Below are 23,228 nucleotides of genomic sequence, written 5' to 3' on the forward strand. Positions count from 1 at the left end.
ACTGATAAGATTATATCCAAAAGATGAGAAGTATAAAACAAAAGAGGCCTTTATTCTGAGAACACGGAGAGAGTAAACCAAAACACCCCCCACACACAAACACACACACACTGCTGGAGTCCAGCTTTTTCTCTGGCAAACATGTGGCGTGGGGGGTATATAAGTAGCCTAAGCTTAGGGTAGTGCCCTAGGGCCATTAGAGATGCACAGGTATCTCATTGGCATTCGTTTGGCACCAGGGGCAAATTCCTAAGCTTTTTTTTTTTTTTTTTTTTTGTCTTTTTCTTTTTTATTGGTACCGGGGATCAAACTCACGACCACACACTTGCAAGGCAGGTGCTTATGCCGCTGAGCAAAATCCCCAGCCCCGAGGGGCAAATTCCTAAGGGTGGGGGGAGACAGAGTCACAGGTAAATCCCTAGGGGTGGGGGTGATAGGAACTCCCTGGTTCTGGCTGAGGCTTTTCTGGCTACAGAGTCCTGCCTGGGCCAAATCTCTTTCACCAACCTCCTTATGACACCAAAAAGGAAAGGAAAGACAAGAAGGCTAAGCCAAGTGTTGCCCAAGGCTGTGTGTTAACCCCAGTATTGCTCTCCCCATCTTGTTCTGTCTGATTTTACTATATTCTATTTTGTTTGATAGTATGAAGTTTGAGGCTATAGGCAACCACTTTGAAGGCAGTAAGATTTACTGTGATGCCCATTATGGTTTGTCTATTATCTTCTTTTGAAGTCCTATAAGGTCTCCAGTGTAGGTTTTATTGGTCTTGTTCTGTACTGTTTTGATCGATTCTATTATACCTGATGATATAGGCAACTCTTTTTAAAAATAACAAGAGGCACAATGGTAACCATTTTTGATCACCTGATATTCTATTTTTGCATCATGTACTATGCCCATCCTTTTGTTCTAACTGACTTTTTTTTAGTCACGTTAGGTTTTATTCCCTTCAAAAAAAGTAATAAGAATTGTGGGAGTAAAAAAACCCAAAAAGTGTAATTGTTGTTGTAAAAAAGAGAGGAAAAGAAGGTGGTCTAAGGGATATAACTGCATGCATGTTTGAGTGTGTAGAATGGAAAACCACATTACTGAGCTTTTGTTGGATCATTGAATGGAACTGTCTGCAATCTCACTGTATGAATGTCTACTTTATGTGCTTTAATTTTATAATTTTGGACAACTGTTTCTAAGATGTAACCTATTAACTAGTGATTTCTTACTGTATATTTTTTTCCTTGAAATTCTGTATTTTTGTACCCTTTTACTGCTTTGTTTTTTTTATATCCTTTCTTTTTTCTCTTTAAATAAAAAAAAAAAAAAAAAAAAACAATTAAGGCTCCTGACACTCATTGCAACATATATTTCCTTTTCAAAGGATCCCCAAATAAAGGTAAGTGAAAGTTGGAGGGTTTGTTTTTCTTTTTACCTCTGGGAGAATGTTTTCAAAATTCCATTTTCATCTATAGAGATTGTGAAGAGCTATTTCCAAGTCAGGGTCCTTTCTTGTGTGAGTGATCATTTCATAGTAATCCTAGAATATTGTTTTTTCCCCAGTTGAATCTAGGACCTTACCAGGAAGCAAAGAGATCAACTTCACAAAGGAGGATCACATTTCCTATATTCTGACTAACTTTCAAACACAAAGATTCCTTGACCTTGAATAATCTGAAAAGCCACCACTGAGGAAGTGTGCCCTCTAATAAGATGTGGCAGAGTCTTAGTCTGGAAGAAAAGAAGCAAAACCCATGGACTCTGTAGAATTCCCTTGATAGAAACCAATAATGTTGTTTACTTTATCTCTGTGAAACTAAGTCCATTTCCAGGTCGGCAGTTACAATCCTGGTCTCTGCTAGTCTAGGCAGCCCATTTTCCTGCTTTCCTTCCAGCTTTTGTTTGAAGTTGGATATTCTATGAATATGTGAGTCAAGCAGTATAACGTGACCTGAAACATTTCTGAGAAGGACAAATTTACATTTCTTAACCTGCTTTGTTCTGCTTTCCCCTGACTTTCAGATGGAGATGAAACTGTTCTGTTCTGGGATTACTCAGTCAAGCAAACATGTTTTAAGTGTTGCAGATTTCTAGTCCAAGTTAATTCAGTTTGGGAATTGAAGAATGTTGAACTCTGCACTATAAGCTTTACAACTCAGTCCACTCAGAACATCCCTGAAGACCTCCACTTCTTAAGCCTCACAGGCTCTTCGTGAAGATATTTCATCACTATCTGCTGACAGCCCCTTGAGGTCTCTGAGGTCTGAGGTCTCTGTTTGCCAGCCAGTTCTGTAACATTTTTGGGGGCTCTGCTATGGACCTCACTCCCAATAGGCAGACCTCGAAATGTGAAGCCACGCATTTACATTGCTTATTTAACTGTGTGTGATCTTCATTAAATATTCCTGCCTTCAACTGAATTTGTGCTTAGCAATTTTCACTTAGGCTGAGAATACAGATAATATTGGATGGGCCATCCTGGCCCTGGGATGAGCCCACTCAGCTTCTCCATGAGGAGACTAGGGCTGGAAACAGCATTAGCGAAATGGGCCAGTCCATGAGCGAGCTAAGAACAGCTGCTCAAACACAAAGGGCCTCATAGATGCTGATACCTAAACAAGCAAATCCAGGTCATTTTTTTAATATCTGAAAATACTGTTCAATTCAACATACATTATTAAATTTGATATTTGAAAGAAGTATTATAGTTGCACCAGAATTAATTAGTCTTCCTCGCTTAAGACAAAATTATTTATTCCTCTAAGTCCTACAGACAACGTATTTGTTTAAAGCCAATTAGGACAGTAAAATGCTGTGGCAAGCACTTACCACTGTGACCCTGTCTCCACCGCTGGCGACCTGCTTGTAATATGGTGACCCTGAGAGGACTCTCCACGCAGACAGGCCGCAGCTGGCTGCCTTCGAGATGCCTGGCTCTGAGGCTTCACAGCCACCCACAAGCAGAAGTCTGCAAGCAAGAAAATAAAGGATGCAGACTGTAAATAGGAACAAGATAAAAGCAGTGAAACATCACATCATGGAAAGCCACCTGCACGAGAAAATTTACATTAAAATGACTACATATTAAACCTAGAAGGTCAGCATTTTAAGCAAAACCACTAAGAGAAATCAAACGGCTTTCAAATGGGAACCACAGCCTCACCTGGGCAGAGGCAGCGCTTAAATATTCAGTGGTACACTCAGAGACATGGGGAACGTCTGAAGCTTGGCCACCGCATGCTGCAGACACCAGTGAGCATCTGTGCAGCCTCACTAGGCATACGCACATCATCTGCACCTGATGCACACGGGCACCACACAGCACATCAGAAAGAAACGACAAGCTGGACACGGTGGCACACACCTGTGACCCCAGAACTCTGGGAAGCTGAGGCAGGAGGCACAAGTTCAAACCCAAATCGGGTAATTGAATGACTTAAGACCCTGTCTCAAAACAAAAAATAAAAATAAGATGGGGGTGTATTGCAATGTGGAGGCCCTGGCTTTGATTTTTCTTTCTTTTTTATGAAAAAAATAAAACAAATTTTCATAGCCAAATAACAAAAATAGCAGTTATTATACTGTGCACCATTATCTTCAAAGAATACTATATTCTCTTCGATCTAAAATGCTCAAAACCAGATAAAAACCCTTGGAGATTAAGCTGTCCTGTACATTAATGAGCACAGACATGTCTCAGCCACGAAAGGCCAAGCAGGGCACGCCTGCCAAGACGCACAGGTGCACAGAGGTGAAGGAAGCGGTCCTTGGTCTTGGCCTGACGATGAAGGGGCTGAGTCTCCCAGCTCTGACAGCTGGAAGAGTGGAAAGCTGCAAGCAGGCACAGACGTTGGACGATACAAATAAACTAAGTGATAGAGAAAGTGTGTACCCACACGCACGCATGCGAGGAAAGAATTAAACAAGCCCGAATAAAGGCAGAGACCAAAGAACAGGAGACAGTAACCCAGACATGGGAAAAAAACCAGTAGAGGCAGACACAAGGCCCTAAGTATCACGGTATAAGACGCTGAGGACACTGAGGCTGGGAGCCATGCTTTAAAAGAATTCAAAAGCAACACAGAAGAGTTAGCAAAAAGGTTCTTTGATCAAACACTGGTTGGAAGAATCTGCCCTCTAGTGGCTTAGAACTCGTTCAAGCCCACGTACAGCATAGGAAGTTTTAGAACAAGAACTTCTAGGTGCTCTGTCCAAGGTCTGGTGTCCCCAAGGCACACAACAGGAAGGGAAGGAGGGGAAGGGCAGGCTCTATGTGCCACAATTCTACAACATGGAAAGGGCAGGGGTCAGACAGTGGAACAGCACCTGAACTAGCACAGCTGCGGCCTGGGCTTGGAAAGATTTGACAGGACCAGGCCCATAAAGTTAAGTCTCCACACACATGATCAAACCGTCAGAGCTACAAGCAGTTCCTCCCTTCGGAAACCTGAAACATCACCTATCTGATGCATTACATCTTACCCACTACTTCAGTGTCTTCATTAAAGTTTGCTTATGTTTACCAACTAGATGAAGAACTAAGCAGAAATACATATAGCCAAGACAAAGTTAGCCTTTGTCAAACAGCAGGGATGCAGCAGAATCCCGGAGGGCCCAGAACACACACACACTGGGACACCTTCCAGACCTGGGGTCCAGGAGGCAGAGGCATGGGGAGCCCAATCTCCAACTCCCCACGCCTCCGGGAATCTCCATGCTGCTGGTCAAGGATCCACTTCACCCTATGTTTAAAGGAACCACCTGGGGTCTGGAAGACACAGCTCATTATCAGTCACATTGTGACTAAGCACTAGACTGAGTAGTTGACATGTGCTGAAGGATGATCACAGAAATCAATTAGGTTTTTGAAAGGCTGCTTATTAAAAACAAAACAGGAAATTTTTCCTCCTCTGCTCACTCAGTTTGATAATGAAATCGTTCTCCTAGCAACCTGATGAATAGATATAGAATTGCTTAAAACTGCATGGCATCTGGTTCTAAATTCCTTAGGACGTAATTCAGAATTCAGAATCAAATATGGGAACATGTGTAACATTTAATCCTTCTGGCTTTGTACCCCCCAAGCAAAACTGGACACACAGATGTTGGCTGGCACAGAACAGTCCAGCTAACAATTTCTTAAAAAGGATAGCTCATAATATTTTGACCCTGGTGGGCCACAGAATCTACTTCATAACACCTCCTTTACGGGACAGAAGGAAACACCACATCAGGGTGTCAAAAGAAACTCTATGGATACCTGAACACAATTTTCATGAGTCACCAAGGAACCTGCTTTGAGTATTTTTCAACTACCTAAAAAATGTCAACTGTATTCCTAGCAATGGGGCAGAGCCAGGTCACAGGCTGCGGTGTACCAAGCCCTCGTCCAGGTCACAGTCCCTCCACCCCAAGAAAGGAGGACGGGAGCTGCCCTGATAGTCGCACCACGCTAGGAAAGTCTCCTAGCCCGGAGCTTTGCCCCACACACAGCAGCAGCAGCAGGGAAGTAGGACACTGCATCCTGATGACCAGTACTCAGCACATGCAGATTCAGTAATCTGCACCGACATTTTCTCTAACGTCACCAACTTCCACTGAAGTCAATGCAGCATCCATCTCAGGAGTGTTTACACTTACTCAGATGTGAGGTTCGGTGCTAGCAGTGCAGGAAAGACAGCATGAAGGAACCAAGCTTCCCCCCTCATGGAGTTCACACTCTCAGGAGTTAACAAGACTCACATTTCACCTAAGAAACATCTGAAAATGACCTACTTTAGCTCTTGTGTTTACACGATGTTCCACCTGAGCCTTAAACACCAATTCCTCCAAAATCAGGCTCCCGCTCCTTTGCAGAGCAACACATCGAGTGCCAGGCCCTGTCTTGCTGCGGAAAGTGGATCCGTGGACAACACAGACCCTGGTCCTGGACCTCCATTCACCTCTCTCACAGGCTTACCACACTGCCAGAAGCCCAAGGAGCTGCAACCACCATTTGCTGGAGGAAACCAACACTTGTTCTATCAAACAACGCAAGCTCTACAGCGTGTTCATGGAGTATACTGCGACAACACATCATGCCATGGTCAGTCTGGAGAATTTCCAGCAAGTCTAGCTACTTTTAAATATCCCGTAACTGTCAGATATAAGGTGCTGCCTGAACAAATCTGTCCTACCCACCCCTGGCTGAGCAAAAGGCTCTCCCTCCCCCGCCCACTGCCCTCCCCTCCCTACTCCCTTCCTCCTCAGCACACAAAGCTGTAGTGGGTCGGTCCGACCCAACAGGGCCGAGCAGACAGTTTTACTTTAGTGGACATTCCAGCCAGGGGACAGCAACAGGAAGCACAAATGAAACTGTGTCTGCTCCACGGGCCATAGCCTTCTACTCATAAGAGGATCCAGGATCCAAAGCTATGGGGATTCCAAGCATGAGCCGGGAGCCAGGGTGCTGCCTGTGACTGGCCCACCTCTGAACTAAAACAGGGGGACCATAACAGGCACTGCCCAAATACTGAGTCCCATCTTCAAAGCCCTTCCTCTCCCTTACTGGCTGACCTTCAATGAAGCTTTCTGCAGAAACTGATGCCATAATATGAGTTTCTGTGCGCACAGGCAGCAGGCCTCAGTCTGATACCACGAAGGCTTTAAAGAACAAAGACATTTCAAGAAATAAATGAATTTAAATATGCCTGCAGTTAGTTACATAAGACGAATGTCAGCAAGCGGCAGCCACCACACACACACACACACACACACACCCCAAATCCACCAGCACCTATGTTTTGTAAATAAAGCTTTATTGGAACCCAACCAGGTTTGCTCATTTCCATGCCGTCTCTGGTGGTTCACACTACTATGGCAGAGCTATGGTTACTGCACATGGGCTCATCCACAATGCAAAGGAGCAGAGGGATTTCTCTCCACCAGAGCCTGGGTGTGATTCTCCAGAAAACCAACAACAGCAAAGGAAAGACAGAAGGAAGAGGAGGGGAGGCAGGGGAGGCAGGGAAGGCAGGAGAATGGAGGGGGGGGCAGATAAGGTGAGGCAGGGCCGAGGGATGAGATGGCTCCAGGGCTCCCATGAGGCTGTGGCTCAGGATATGGAAAAAATCAGCATACCCACCCAGCTTAGTCCACAGCTTCTCAGTTAATTCTTGCTTCCTGTCACCCAGTTTATCAACTCAATTTCTCTTCTTCAGCAGCGCTCTCAGTATTAAGACAAAAAAACGCATTACACAAAACCCTGAGTTCGTGTTCCCTATTTATCCCAGCTCTAGCCTGGCTGATTTATTTCACATCTGTAAAATTCTTATAGATGATAAATAGCACATCCTCACACTACTATTTGCAGAAATAAGCTGGAAATAAATAAAAACATGACGAATATAATACCTTCTTTCTTTTAAAAAAGACCACATAATGGAAAACATAAACAACCTAGCAAAAACGTCATCCACAATAGAATATTTATACACATTCTCTGTTTTATAGTAATTTTCACACAGAAACATTAATGTCATCTATCTCCACACTGACTGCTATCAAGTTATAAATGATTGCAGAACCAAAAAGAGAACCTCCTTTTTGATTAAAGAATATATTCAACTTTCTAAGATGTTTATTTAAATAGAGGTTGTCCCCACCCACTAAATAAAACTTCCCTCGGGTGGTTACATTTTGAACCCAAAACTAAGAAGCCAGCACGTAGATAGTAATAAATCTGCTGTGAGCCATTACAAGGTCAGACAGCAGAACACTGAGGAATAAGAAAGTCTAGTGAGAAGGGGACAAACACCAGAGAAACAAAACTGGGCTTTACATCAGAATAACATTAGAATTCTCAGGAGCAACACTAGAAGCTAGAAAAAATACCTTCGAAATTCTAAAAGAAAATTATTTCCAGCCTACAACTCTGTTGAACCCAATCATCAATTAAACATAAAGATAGAACAAGCCATTTTCAGACATGCAAGTCTTCCATATACCACATGTTGTTTCTGGGAAGATACAGAAGGCTGTGAGTGGCCAAAACAGTGAAATAAACTAAGAAAAACAGAAAGTGACAGAGCACAAGGGACCTAGGAAACAAGAATGCAGCCAGACAGCACATGAATGCAATTCCCAGGGTGTGGCAGAGACTCCAGGACAACAGCTATCAGCCATTGTAAATTTACACTGCAGCACACTGGGAAGTTCCGGGACAGACCTCTCCACAGAGACAAAACCTGCACGACACAAATATATATGATGCACTGAAGAGAGACTTATACCACCAGTGAGGTGGATTTAGGGGTAAATCTATAACAGGTACATCATAAAACTCAGCAGTTTAAAACAAAGAAAAAGGAGAAAGGAAGTCTGAAAATGTAGCTCAGCGTGCAGCCCTCTCTTCACACAAGAGAGGTCCTCAGTGTGACCCCAGCATGGTGGGGGGGAGAACTACAGGAGAATAAACACAAGTGAGAACAGGGGCTCTATGGGCTGCAAAACCACGCAGAAATCAGTGCTCACCGCTGCTCACGGGCCTGCCAATCACACCTCCATCGGCGTCACACACCCTGGCCCCAAGGGCTCCTGCACTGCGTTCTCACAGCGCTGCTCCTGGAACATGCCCTCCTCAGGGGTGGGCTCAGATGGCCCTGTACATGAAACCCTCTTTTCTTACACAGCTCCCACAGGTTTTCAAATCACTGAAAACAGCTATGAGATATTCCTTTACACCTACCAACCAGCAGATGTTTAAAAGTGCCGTACATCTCCTCATCAAGAGGATGAACATCATCCAGAACAACCACTGTGGGACACACCTGCCAGGACCTTGTTCCCTCCCAGAAGTCTGAAGAGTCACTTCTCCTTCCACAGCCAGCATGTGTGCTAAAGGAGTACACAATAACTTTTACCACTGTGCTATTTTTATAACATAGAAGCTTTTACCACTGTGCTATTTTTATAACATAGAAGCAGCTGAAACAAATCAAGTTTTCGCTTACAGGAGAACGGCTAAATATGTTGCGTATTATTCATAAAATATCCTCAGTGGTTAAAAATGAACTAAAAAAAACTGAATGAACTACAACAACATGAATGAAAAAGCAAGTCATTCCAGTTCCAATACCTTGTTAAAAAAAAAGAAAAAAAAAGAAAAGAAAAAGCAAGTCACACAATAAGATTTACGAGCACATGATTCCATTTCCATAAAGTCAGAACATCAAGCTAACTATAAGTGCTCAAACTCTAAAGAAAGCAAGGGGATGAAACAAAAGTCAAGATGGTCATTATCTCGGTCATTGTCTCAGGGAGACAAAATGGCATTAGCAGACAGCCCAAAGGATTTCGGAGTGTGGGGAAGAGAAGGGGGGGGGGTGGAGAGAGAGGAGGAGAGAAAGGAGTGGGAGAGAGGAAAGAGAGGGGAATCTTTCACAGTAAAAAGATTCCACAATAAAATTCTCTGATGAATAAACAGGATACGAAACTTGCATACACTTTCCACCAAGAAGAGAGTCAGTGTAAGGAGTTGCCGGCAGTCACTGATTAGTCCAAAAATCCAGAACTTAACTAGCTTAATCTGACTCAAAATTGAACACTCTTTCTAGTGACAAACCCAAAGAGCTTGGCTGACTCGTGAAATACACATATACTTAACCCTCAAAACTAAAGGGCAGATACTGCAGGCAGTAGAAAATGCCAAAAGCTTCCAGTCAAACTCACTGACAAAGGTGAGTAACAGAGGGTGGGACACCGCAGGGGAAACAGACACAGGACTTGGAGGAGCCGGACAGACAGACAGACAGACAGCAGAGCCTCAGCCTGCAAGGAAGGAAGCCTGCAAGAGGGATGCCTACTGCAGCCTCCACAAGAAGACATGGCCTTCATGGGCTCTGTGGACGAGGCTGTGAGCTCGGTGCTGTCGCACTCTTGTTACCAACGAGGAGGACGTGTTTTGGTGGCGTGAGCAAGCAGGAAAAATTCCTCAACCAAGAGGCCAGTGCCCTGGCTGGCTGGAGAAGACCAGTCAGGCAGGAAAAGGTGCATGCATGATCGGAACAGGCTGCCAAGGTCTTCTACATGACTGCGCACAGGAATATGGAATGAACAGGTCCACAGGAGAATCAGTGAGGGGAGGCTCTTCCCTCTGGACCTATGCCAGGGGTTCTGGACCCACCCGGTAATCCTCTGAGTCAGAGCACAAACAGCTGCTTACCTGTGAGCAGGGTGGTAAATCGCAGTACTGATTCCATGAGGATAATGACTACTGAAGCTGAAACTGTGACTCTCTTGGTAGCTCTGATTTGTTTCAACACTAAATTTCAGAAGGTAAGCAAGAAATAAATACCATTAAACTTCAACAGACATCATTACATACCCAATACGATATCTGTAACGTGGAAGACACGTAATATCAAAGATGTAAAACAATCAGAACTCTGACAGTGTTAACATGACTGATGGATACAGCCCTGTTGGTAAAAAGTCTGGTACTTTCTTACAAAAATAAACTGCACTGACTGTACGATTCATTGGAAGGGAAACATCAGGAGAAATGATGATATATATTCATAAATACTTTTAAAGGATAGGCATAGCTGCTGTATGACAGCAGCCCTAAGCTGGAAACCTGGACATCTAGAAACAGAAAAATGGATAAACCAACCACTCAGCACTCATGTAGCCACACACAGATAACTACACATTTATTCACGGTATTCATAAAATACTGACCACTAGTAAGACAGGAATACACTACTGAGTGGCATAAACTATGGATGAATCTCAAATATTATGCTGATTAAAGGAAAGTTTACAAAAAGGATCCACATACATGATTCCACTATTATGAATTATGAATTATGAGACAAAACTCATCTGTGATTTTTTTCTTTTCTTTTTTTGGTACCAGGGGTCACTTATGCCACTGAGCTAAATCCCTGGCCCTCAACAGTGATTTTTTAAAACAAGTTTTTTAAACAGTTACTTGTTTGGGGGTAGACGTGGAAAGGGATGCTGGGAAGGAGAAGATGGAACGTCCTAGCATGGTGGCAACGTCCAGAATCCCCACAGGGGTTTTGACTGCATAAATGTACACACTGGTACTAAGTCACAACAGGTACAACTGAGATTTGTGCATTTCACAGAATATAAATTTTACTGGAAAGAAAACTCATCAAACACTGAACCCTAATTAATGATATGCATGCTAAATCTAACTGCTGACATCTCCAGCTTACTCTGAAATACATTAAAATACAAGAAGACACAGAGATGGATAAATGGTAAAAATATGATCGATAGTACAGTAAAATCCTAATTATAGAATCCAACTGGAAATACATGAGTGTTTAAGATACAATTCTTTCAACTATCAAATTGTACTTCCAACTTTTCATAACAACATGCCAGGACATAAAGCAGCACCACTAACTGATGTGAAACAGAGAAACAACACTGCACCAAATACACTTCCCAAAGCGCCTTTTACCTGACAAGGTAACTTCTGAGTTCTCCTCGGTAATTGATGACCAAGAGTTCTGCTAACCACTGCGCACTGGCTTTGTATTCTAAAAATATCAACCCGGCGATGGCACAGCTCAAATCACCAGCAAAACTCGATGCCTTTGAGAGAAAAGAAAACTGCATTACTAAAGAGACGCTCCATAAATAACGATGCACAACTGGGGGGCATGTGAAAGCCCAGTGCCAATTGCCCGGTCTACAGCAGTCCTCCCAGCTCTGGTTTTTTTAATTACCTGTAATCTTTCATTTACTCAGGCAACACCACAATACATAACTTTGAAGTAGAGGGGTAGAGAAGCACATTTTTATTTAAACCATACATCCACTGCAACACAGACAGAACTCTCCACCCTTCCACCCTAGAGAACTCTAGAAGCAGCTTTCCAATGTCAGCATCCACTGCCAGCAGTAGTCTAAATGGAAAAGTCTTCACTTCCATTTGCCTACTCAGACGGCTGAGGACAGGGAAGCAAGAGACCTGTAGGGACGCTCACCTACCTGTCACAGCCTCTGGCCTCCAGTCACCTTGGATTCCAGAGGCAGAACCTCACAAAACTGAGGCTTCTGCAGAGGAACAGACATCTCAGAAGCCCCCGCTGCCCCTGGGACAGCCAACTCTTCCCAGGAGACACCCTACACAATGGGGACGCAGACAACAACTGGCCAGGCCCAGCCTGCCCCGCAGCCCACAGAAGCAGTCCTTCCTTTGCACGGGCCAGTCTGAGTCTTTCTCACAAGGCTGCTCCTGCCGAGACCTTGGGGCTTGCGGGGCCAAGCTCATGGCGCCAGCTTCCGTCTCCAGACAGCTCCTCAGAACCTGTCCAGGAGCTGTGGGACTCCTGTAACCTAAGCCCAGTGTACTTTGCCCAGATTTCTCCATGTATATTCATTTCCTGAATGAAAACCATTCTCGGAATTCCTGGCTCTCAGTGCTAAACTTAGGAGAACACACTAAAAAGCCTGAAAACACCATCAGCTCCAGGTCCTGTAGGGGTCACTTAGACAGAGCCCATGGCAAGTACAGGCAGGCCAGGCATGCATCTGGGTCCTGGCCTTGGTTTTCTCTGTGAAGCCCCTCGGAGATGCTAAGACACAGCCAGAGTCAGAGCCACTGTTCTGCCCACCGTGGTCCTATCCACATGAATACAGATGCTAAGATGCACACGATTCCTAGAAGAGACCCAGGGAGAGGGGCTGCCACTTTGTTCCCCTCAATCTCCTTCCTAAACTTCAAAAACTGACACCAACCCACACACATAACTGCCGTGAATATTGGGAATGTACATACAATCCTTAATAGCAGAACACAATTACAAATTATTACAACCATTCTTTTTTTTCACTTTCTCTTTCAATTTCTATTCCATTCATGTAATAAATTTGAACTCCCAGAAGTTGTCCCTGCTATGGACGTTTCATTGATGGAACTTTATAACAATATTTTGTGCTATGATAAAACCCAGGAGTGTTCTAAAATTACTTTAAAAGGCCAGATGAAGGAAGGCTGCGAGAGACAAGGGCATCCTCAGTTAACACAGGCAAAAGACAATCAGACAACAGTCAATGTCGAAACCCTGACTTAAACCCCAGCTGGCTGGCTGTCCGGATGCCAGCGCTATCCAGCCAGAAGCAAGTGTTCCTTATGACCCAGCTTCCTGTCCCAAGCCTGCTCAAGCTCACCTTATTCCACTGTTGCTCCCCACAGCTGATACAGGGAAAATGTGAATGGACCTTTCCTTCTCCAAAATTCAAAAAGCACTTGGCTTAGGCAGTGTTTTCCACCTGCTGCCAGTGTGGACCCCGCACCCCAGCATCATGGGACCTGCCCCAGGGCCAGCCCTTCATTCTTCCTGTGGCCTGAAAATGGCTCAGTATACTCTCCTGTTTTGGACACGCCTCCTCATGAGGGTTGGCTGAACAGCCTCCATGGAGAATTTACTTACTACTAGGCGGTTTACATCAGCACAATGCATCACAGAATACAAAACTAAGGATTACCCAGATGGAAATCCCCAGCTAGATCTGTCTCTTCCCTTCTCACATTCATTCGCTGGAGCATCCATACAGAGATATCACACATACCCCCAAACAGTCACCAGTCTGCGGCGGATCATACCGGGGCAATGACAAACAGCTCGCTTCCCATGAGGTTGAACACCCGCACAGTGCCCGTGCTCTCTGCGTAGGCCAGCAGCGTACAATCATAGCTCCAAGCCACCCGTCTCCACTGGGGCTTGGGGTCTTTCGGAACTAGAAGGAAAAGAGAAGAGGTTACAAAAATCAGTAACACTTTTAGTAACTGTGGTTACAGTAAGCATAATGCACCACTTCCCAGCGCTGTCTAACGCCTCACTTAGTAGCAAAGCACAGCACAGATGTAAACCATCACACGCGCTACCCTCACCAGGAAAGACTCGGGGATAGCACACTGCAAAATGCTTACATACCAAGAAGCAGCGGAAAGAATGGGCAGAAAATAATTCCAACCCAATGAGTTCAGCCCCTCTAACACCAAAAACTGAGAAGTTCAGCTGTATCAAATGCCGATGCTAACACAGCATGAGAATAAGGGAGGACAGGCACACAGGCAGACAAATCTAGAACTGTCCTTAGACAATCACACAATCATAAGACTGCGATAATCAATACCTTCATAATCCTAATAATCCAGCTCCTCGATTCTCTCCTATTCTGAATTTTTCAGCACAACAAAAAGGCTGCTAGCTATTAGAGAAGAGAAAGAAAGGCCTGAGAAACTTTAAACCATGCTAGGTTTGACATTCTTACTGTTTATCTTCTGTGCTCCCATTTCCTGTTATTAGAAGCCCAGCACTAAAGAGACAGGTAGGAGGCCCAGTGCCCTCTCTCTACCAACTCTTCATTTACACAGTCACCAAATGTCTTTATCCTACCTTGTGGCTCACACACTGACAGAAATAAATAAATAAATTAAATAAATAAAACATGGCACAGGACATGGCACACATGACTCCTGGCTCTCCCCAAAGTCAAAATGACCACAAAAGATCAATACCTTGAATCAATTTAAGACATCAAGGCAGTAGGACAGTGCAACTAAAACCACAGAGGAGGACATCTGGAGCTGCTTCAAAAAGTTGCAGGGACAGTGAGGTGAGTGGGTTTAAAGCAGGGAGCAGTATAGGGGGAGGGGTGATCAAATGTCTTTTACTGTAATAAATACTGGCTTTTTAAATGTTTACCGTATTTCTTTATCACACATCTGTAAACACAAAGAACAGAAAAACCTCAAGAGCAGCACAAAAGGCACATGGTAAAATGCAACCTGCCTCCATGAGGAGAACACCGGACATAGCAGGTCCAGCCACTCAGTGGAACAGAGGCCACATGTAACAGCCATGGCAAGACGCTGAGTGTCTTCTCTCGAAGATCTAGAACTAGACAAGGTTGCCTGCCTTTACACCTCTATGCAACACAGACCCGGCAGCGCAAGCACACAGGAGAAAGAAGCGAGGATCTCACTCAGAAAAAAGGAAGCCAAACTGCTGCTGCATACAGATGACCTTACACAGGCAAACCCCAAGATTCCACCAAGAAAACTGCCAGAATAAATTAATTCAGCAAAGTCTCAGAATATAAAATCAACACACAGAACTGGCAGCATAAGCAGGGGGCAGCTGAGCCGAAAACGACTTCTCATGGATCCAGTCCCCAGCACTACCAAAAACAAACAAAACCCAGGAGAGCCACAACGTGCCAACAGTGAATTACCAGAAACACAGAGTGAGAGAGCAATCCCATTTACAATGGCTATGGAAAATAGTAATAAAAAACTTAGGAACAAATTTAATCAAAGGAAAGGTGAAAGTGCTCCAAAAAGAAAAGTATGAATTGTTCAACGTTTGTATTTTGAGACAGGGTCTCACTCTGTAGTTCACACTGGCCTCCAACTTGTGGCGAACTTCCTGCCTTGGCTTCATGAGTGCTGGGATTACAGGTATAAGCCTCCACTATAGGCTTCCCGAGTGCTGAAAACCCTGAACTCTGATGAAGGAAACTGAAGGGAAAATAGAAAATGGGAAGACATTCTATGTTCATGAATTGGAAGAGCCAAAATTGTTTAAATTACTCAAATGATTTACACTTTCAAAGCAATTCCTATCAAAATGCTAATGACATTCTTTACAAAACTAGAAAAAAAGAGGTTAAAATTTGTGTGGAATCACGTATTTAAAAATGTTGAGCAAAAGAACAAAAACATTACGTCATCTGATTTCTAAATAAACCACAAAGGCCAAGTAATAAAAACAGAATGACATTGGGATAAATATCAACACCAGAACGAAAGGAAAAGATCATGTCACAAGAAAAAACACACATCTACAATCATCTCACTGTGAACACACGTGGTAAGAGTAAGACTAGGGGAGGTTGACCTTTCCAATATATGGCGCTGGAAAAGTGGTATCTACACGCAAGGGAAAGAAACTGGACCTCTACACCTCAGCAGTTACAAACATTAACTCAAAAGAGGCTAAAGACTTAAATGTGAAATCCAACACAGTGAAACTACTACAAGGAAACAGAAGGAAGTACTTCGGGACCTTGGGCAGCGTAAGGGGGGGGTGGGGACACTGAAAACACAGGAAACCAAAGTAAACAGACAAATGAGATTCCATCAAACTAAAACAGCTTCTGCCAGGCAAGGAAAACAGTCATCAGCATGAAAAGAAAACCTACACCATGACTACAGCATGACCCAAAGTATTTACAACCAGAAGAGACCTAGAATAGCAAAGTCAGTTGGTCTAAGCAGCAAAGGCAAGGCAGGAGGCATCACAATCCCTGACTTGAAGTTATACTACAAAGCTACTGTAATAAAATCAACATGGTACTGGAATCAAAACAGATCTGAAGATCAATGGGATAGATTAGAAGATACAACTACAAACACACTCAACCACCTTATCTTTGATAAAGGGGCCAAACATACTCACTGGAAGAACGACAGCCTCTTTAATAAATGGTGCTGGGAAAACTGGCTCTCCATATGCCAAAAACTAAAACTAGACCCATGCCTATCACCATGTACTAACCTAAAATCTAAATGGATCAAAGATCTGAATATTAAAACAGAAACACTAAATCTGTTGGAAGACAAAGTAGGTAAAAATCTTGAAGACATAGGGGTAGGTAGAGAATTCATGAACAGGAATCAAACTACATGGGAAATACTTCTCAGAATCAATAACTGGGATCACATCTTATTAAAAAATTTCTGCATGTCACAAGAAATCTCTAGCATAGTGAAAAGAAAACCCACAAACTGGGGAAAATATCTTAGTGGACTGTCCCTCAGACAAAGGACTTCTAAAACATATAAAGAATTTTTAAAAATCAGACCCCCAAAATTCAAAGACTCAATCCAAAAATGGGCAGCATCTGCAATAAATATACATTTCTCAGATGAAGAAATACAAATGGCAAATAAATACATGAAAAAATGTTCATCATCATTGATCATGAGAGAAATGCAAATTAAAACAACCCTGAGATTCCATCTCACTCCAGAAAGGACGGCCAGGATCAAGAAAACTACCAACAACAAATGCTGGAGAGGCCATGGAAAAAAGGAACTCTCTTGCACTGTTGGTGGGAGTGTAGACTGGTACAGCCACTGTGGAGGTCAGTCTGGAGATTCCTTAAAAAGCTGGGATTGGAAGTCCCATTCAACCCAGCTATTCCACTTCTAGGCATATTCCCAGAAGAACTAAAAACATCATACCACAGTGATACATGTGTACCCATGTTTATAACAGCACAGTCTGTAATAGCTAGATCTTGGAAACAACCTTGTGTCTGTCCATCAACTGAGGAATGGATAAAAAAGTTGTGGTGTTTTTATACAATAGAGTACTACTCAGCTATAAAGAATGATCACATTTTGATTCCTGGTACTGATAAAAAGGAAAAAGACAAAAAAAAAAAAAAAGAAGAATGATCACATTGACATATTTATAAATAAATGGATGCAAGTTGAGACTATACTCATAAGCAAAATAAATCAAACTCACATGTATAAATACCGTAAAGTCTCCCTAGAGTAAGAAATGGTAAGAGTACATAAGAGTTTATAGTAATCATTCCCCATTCATTGCTTTGAAGCCTTATAATGTTTGCATTCATTAGTTGGAATGGTTTTATCCTGGCTTGTTTGATTTTATTATCTGTGATAATATGAAAACAGCTATTTTGAAGAAAACAAGACTATATAATACTTATATAAGACTTATAATAGTGCTGATTTAATACCTTACTCTGAAGTCCTACCATACTTTTGTCCTTCTGGTTCTATCATACTGCACCTTATTGGATTTTATTATGTGTGATAGTATAAACAAATTTTCTATGGAAAATGAGAAAATATAGCAGCCATTGTTGGTTCTCTGTTATCTGGTTCTGAATGCCCTGTAATACTTTCATTCTCTTGAATGATTTTATACTATTTTGTTATGTTTGATACTATTGTATATGAAGTTATGCTCAACTATTTCAAAGAAAGAGACATTATGGTAGTTACTGTTAATTACGGGTTGTCTTATGGTGAAGAACTGTGTTGCTTACATTGTTCTGTTCTGATCTGCTTTGTTATGTCCTCTTTTGTCTTAATCTCTTTAAAATTAAAAAACAATGAAAGTATTTAAATAAAATGACCACCTGACAAAGGGTCAATTCCTAGAATATATATACAAGGAAATCAAAATTTGCAACAAGAAAACAGTTCAGTTTTTTGTTGTTGTTGTTGTTGTTTTTTTAACAGTTCAGTTTTAAAACAGGAAACAGATCTAAACCCATGTTTCTCAAAGAAGGCGCACAACTGGCCGACAGGGAGGTGAGGAAATACTTAACATCAGCGGTCACCCGGGAGCCCTCATTCAAAGCCCAGTGAGGACTGGCTTCCCAAAAATGGATAAGAATGACGAACCCCCAAAAGGCACAACACATAAGGAGTGCTGGTGAGAAGGGCCATGCACGCCACTGCAGGGAACACATGCAGCCCAGGCATGTGGAAAACGGTGCAGAGGCCCCTTAGTGCATGCCCTGCAGCCCACCCCGGGGATGTCCCCAGCTGCGCGCTGGACACCTATGTGCCTTCCACACAGCAGCCTCTGCCCCAAATGGCTCCCTCTGGCCTCTTCCTCCTGCTAGCCCTCTGTGACGGTCACTACTACTCCCTCCACATTTTCAGAGCCAACTTCTCTCTTCTGTGTGACCCCCAGGCCATCGACACACCTCTAGGTGCATCTGTCACAGCACATCGCTGTTTCATAACTATCAGGCCTAGAGGACTCTGGACACCCTCAGAAACAAGGTCTGCCTAGATACCGCCACTCCAGATGGGAAGCAGAGCACGTGTCACAACCCTGACACAGGAGGCTTCTGTCTCTGGAACATCTCTGCCAACAGGGCACAGTAATAGAACAGGCCTGCCGTCCCCAAGACGTCTAATAGAAGTCTCCCCCACACACACACACACCTAACAAGGGGCTGGGAATTATTCACACTCCATCTGCCTCTGTGCCATATATTCTGTATATAAGCAAAAATACCTGATATAGAAATTTCTGCATTTTGACTATGATTAGGCAAAAAGTATATTTCAAAAAGCACCAGGCATGGTAGTGCATGACTGTGATTGCAGCATCAGACAGCTGAGGCAGGAGGATCGCTGAGTGTTCAAGGTCCACCGGAACTACACACCGAGACCATATCTCAAAAAACAAAACAACGGAAGTATATTTAAAAAGTCCAAGAAGAGGGTCTGGGGATTTAGCTCAGCAGCATAAGCCCCTGTCCAGAAAGTGTGAGGTCCTGAGTTCGAATCCTGTTACAAAAAAAGTCCAAGAAAGGTTCTCTATATTAAATCCAAACAAGATGCTGCAAACACTCAGTTAACATTTTGTTGTTCTGCTGTTTTTGCTTTTGCTTTTCTGAGACAAGGTCTTACTAAGTAGTGTTGGCTGGCCTGGATCTTTTTGTGGCCTGGAACTCTCAGCAATTCTCCTGCCTCGGCCTCCTGAGCACTGGAATTACAGGCCTGTGCCACCACACCCGGCAACAAAGCTTTTTTGTTTTTGCTTTTGTTTTTTCAATAGGAGAAAATGAAAAGAAAATCAGTTCCCTGTCTTTAGACTGTTAAAAAGAAAAATCAAATTCGGAAGTAAACACACAAAATGATAACGAGAGTAAAGACACTGATGTATACATAGATGCTACATAAAAACCAGCAAGAAAAGGGGCTGGGGATTTAGCTCAGTGGCATAAGCACCTGCCTTGCAAGCAGGCAGTCGTGAGTTCGATCCCTGGTACCGATAAAAAGGAAAAAGACCAAAAAAAAAAAACCTAGCAAGAGAACAACTTTGCCCTGTGCTGACTAAACTCCGCAAACACATTTCCACTGTCCCCATTCCCCACCTCATCTCGTATTGACGGGATGAGTGGATTTAGGAAATAAACTCCTCTGGGGGCCTCATTTTCATGGAGACTTGCGGTTATCAATACCGCATCCACCATCCTCAGCCCGTGTCCCCCAAGAGCATGCCTTTTCATCAAGAGCTAAGATTTCAGTTACCACCAGAAACAAAGCCTGTATCCCTGGGTTTTCCAGCCACCTACGATGTAGTTCTGGAAAAGAACGAACAGCGTAGCTTTTACAAGATGATCACCAACAGCGCTTTTCAAAAGTCTTCCTAGAGCTGCTAGAGAAGCAAAAACCTCGAAGAAGGAGGAACCGGGTAAGTACTCAGCTTCGGGGCTGAGACGGGGGCTGTGCAGTTCAGCAGCGTCGCACACACTCCCAGGGCCATCTGGCTCCCCCACACACCTACATGGCTGAGAGGGACCTGGGAAGGAAGCTGGCCCACACCACCAAGGCCTGCTGCACCAGCGCCTGGGCAGCTCCCCCACCCCGCGTGGCTTCCACCATTCCTGGTTCCTCCACCTTGTTCTCTTTCACGGTCAAATGTTTATTATTGCTCTAGATAAAACATACAGGCTCTTTCCTTTTAGTTAAATGAGAAGACACATGCGAAGCACTCCATACCATGCCAGCATACTGTGTCATCCTCACAGTGACTCCCAGAGCACCACTCTGGCTCTATGGACACAGGAACTGCAGGCGTGCATAGGAGACAAAGGCAACAGAGCTGTTCACCAAACACAACCCTCCTCATCGTGTCCTCCCATTTCTGCTGTGGTTGGAGCTAACATGTCCCCATGCAGGTTCCTGGACCCAGAGACAGGGCTCTCAGACAGTGAGCAGATCACGAAGACCTACGTGTACTGTGGATCAAACCACAGACAGACTCATAACCCCAAGGCAGCGATCAAAGGATGAGCAGAGCTGAGGGAGGAGATCATGGCAGCATGTGCAGCCCCAGGGGCTGAGTCTCACCCCCTAGCCCCGTCTTCCACATTCTCACAGAAGACCACGCCTTCTGCTCACAGTCACAGCACAAGCACCCAGCAGGGTAGCTCATGCTCACAAAAAGCAAGATCAAAAACTACAGAGAAGAAATACAGCAAGCACTAAATAAAAATTTCAAAAATGTACAGTGAAAGATACACTGCTATTATCTCCCTCAGTATCCTCCCTTCGGCTCACACACACTAGTCCTATCATCCTGGTTGCTTTCTGCACCAGCTCCAGAATCCTCTTTCCTGAGGGTCTTTCCAGGTGTGATCAGAAATAGATGAGTGCTGCTGCCAAATGCCATCCAGAGGAAAGGCCGCTTTGTAAAAACACAATGCTGTGTCCTCAGCCACCTCAGTCACCAGATCTGGTGCAGTGCAACTCCGGGCTCTCCCCCAAAGTCACAATGACCAGGAAATGGAAACATTTTGGAGTTTGGTGTGGGAGTTGTTTTCTTTTGTTTTTGTCTAAGACAGGGTCTCACTATGCTGCTCAGGATAGCCTTGAGCTCATTTTATAGCCCAAGCTGGTCTCAAACTTGCAACAGTTCTCCTGACTCAGCTCCCAAGTGCTGGACTTATAGCTATGCACCACCATACCTAGCTCCTTTTTTGTTTAACATTTTTAATTCTTTCAGGACGTCAAGGCAGCCAGGCAGCCAGAATAGCAAAGCAAAAGACCCTCATGAAAGACGACTCCACAGCTGCTGCAGGAAGTGGCAAAGATAATTCAATAAGTACCTTCAAAGCACAAGGAAGCATTTTCATGGAGATTAATTATAATGTACCTTTTATTGTAAGTATTCACCGTATTTTTATTACATTTTATATTATACTCAATAAATTTTTGCTAAATATATCAAAAAAGTGTCAACCCCAGATGTTTTTATTAGACTATATCTGACCAACTTTGACTTATAACTAAATAAGAATTCAAAGTAAAAGAATATGGATAATTACAAATATTTTCTCCCCAAACTGGCTTATATATTTTTAAAATAGTTTAAATTTCAAACCCACCCAAAATGCAAAATATTCAAGGAATTAAGAAAAGGTAGTCACAAATTTTAAAACTTTTAATAGTCATAATAATCCTTAATATATATATTTCTTTAATATTTATTCCAATTTAATAAATAACTGCAAAGCATTGGAGATATAAAAATTTCTTTTTTGAAATATTTTAGAAACCCTTACCTTGACATTTCCCAATAATAGACGTAAAATCATCTTTTGCAGACCTGAAAAATATACGCAAAATAAAGACAATGGTTTCACATTGGTAACTACCATGAGCCAACAAGGCGCAGCAGCAGCCAGGGATGATGGTGCAGGCCCACGATCCCAGCCCTCTGGGAGGCTGAGGCTGAAAGAGTGTAACTTTGAGCTCACCCTGGGAAATTCGGCAAGGTCTGCCTTAAAATTACACAAAAATAAATAAATAAAAGAGGCTGGGGAGCCCCATACAAAGGCCCTGGGTTCAATCCTCAACACCACCAAAACGAAAAAGCAAAGACCCCAGATTCACAATCTTAAGGAGCACGGGAAACCACTGGGTGCTCTGGGCCAACAGCACCACTACTGTGGCTAATGTAACCATCATCCTCAGCCACCCTAGCCTGACCTGCAGCCTTGGCCGACAGAGCAAAAGCTGTCCCGCTCTTTTCTGCACCTTCCTGAGCATCTATTTAGCTCTCTTAGTAACTGGCCAAACAGGAACGACTTCTGGAACTCAAAAGAGCCTTATTCACTGAAAAAGTGGAGACTGCAGAGATCTGGGGAAGTAGAAACATGAGGAGCTCCTCAAAAAAGCACTATCCACCAGCCAGTGTCTGACACCACACAAAAGTAAGCGACTTAGCAGTTCAATCATTTGAAAAATTAAAACCAGGTAAAGGTTCTCTCAAAGAAAGCCTTAGAGGGGCTGGGGATTCAGCTCAGTGGCATAAGCACCTGCCTTGCAAGCAGGCAGTCCTGAGTTCAATCCCCATTACCGATAAAAAGGAAAAAGACAAAAAAAAAGAAAGCCTTAGAGAGCAGCAGCATTAACCATTACCTGATCTCCACACACTGGTCCTGAACAGCAGCCAGCAGCTTCCCGTTGCTTTCCCAGGGAAGAAGAATGGAAAACTCATTATGAATATCTGCACTGTAAAACCCAAGTCAACAGCTACTCATTTGATACCTTCAATACAGAGCAAATTCTTTTTCAAAGTTACAATAACTTTTACACTTTTTAGCTCTAATTGCCCATCTTTTTTTTAAAGGATTGAACA

At 43.4% G+C, this 23,228-nt stretch overlaps 1 protein-coding gene across 3 annotated transcripts in view; it reads right to left on the reverse strand.

Moving 5' to 3' along the window:
• The window catches only part of LOC100714430 (NBAS subunit of NRZ tethering complex), a 45,810-nt gene that overhangs the window by 17,664 nt on the left and 4,918 nt on the right, over positions 1-23,228 (reverse strand). For 2 of the 3 annotated variants that reach the window (XR_010049127.1, XM_063254328.1), the window contains exons 5-11: positions 23,009-23,056; positions 22,150-22,193; positions 13,619-13,752; positions 11,468-11,601; positions 10,193-10,291; positions 8,717-8,865; positions 2,821-2,959 (exon numbers count right to left, since the gene is read on the reverse strand). Coding sequence is in view for 2 of the 3 variants with exons in the window: in XM_063254328.1 (XP_063110398.1) it covers positions 2,821-2,959; positions 8,717-8,865; positions 10,193-10,291; positions 11,468-11,601; positions 13,619-13,752; positions 22,150-22,193; positions 23,009-23,056 (747 nt within the window). In the remaining variant the exon portion in view is untranslated. The remainder of the gene's footprint in view (positions 1-2,820; positions 2,960-8,716; positions 8,866-10,192; positions 10,292-11,467; positions 11,602-13,618; positions 13,753-22,149; positions 22,194-23,008; positions 23,057-23,228) is intronic. The other variant, XM_004999160.4, reaches the window with a different exon arrangement.

Source organism: Cavia porcellus, unplaced genomic scaffold, assembly GCF_034190915.1.
Source record: "Cavia porcellus strain 051 isolate PalLab524CR breed Dunkin Hartley unplaced genomic scaffold, mCavPor4.1 scaffold_8, whole genome shotgun sequence".
NCBI classification, from domain to species: Eukaryota; Metazoa; Chordata; class Mammalia; order Rodentia; family Caviidae; genus Cavia; species Cavia porcellus.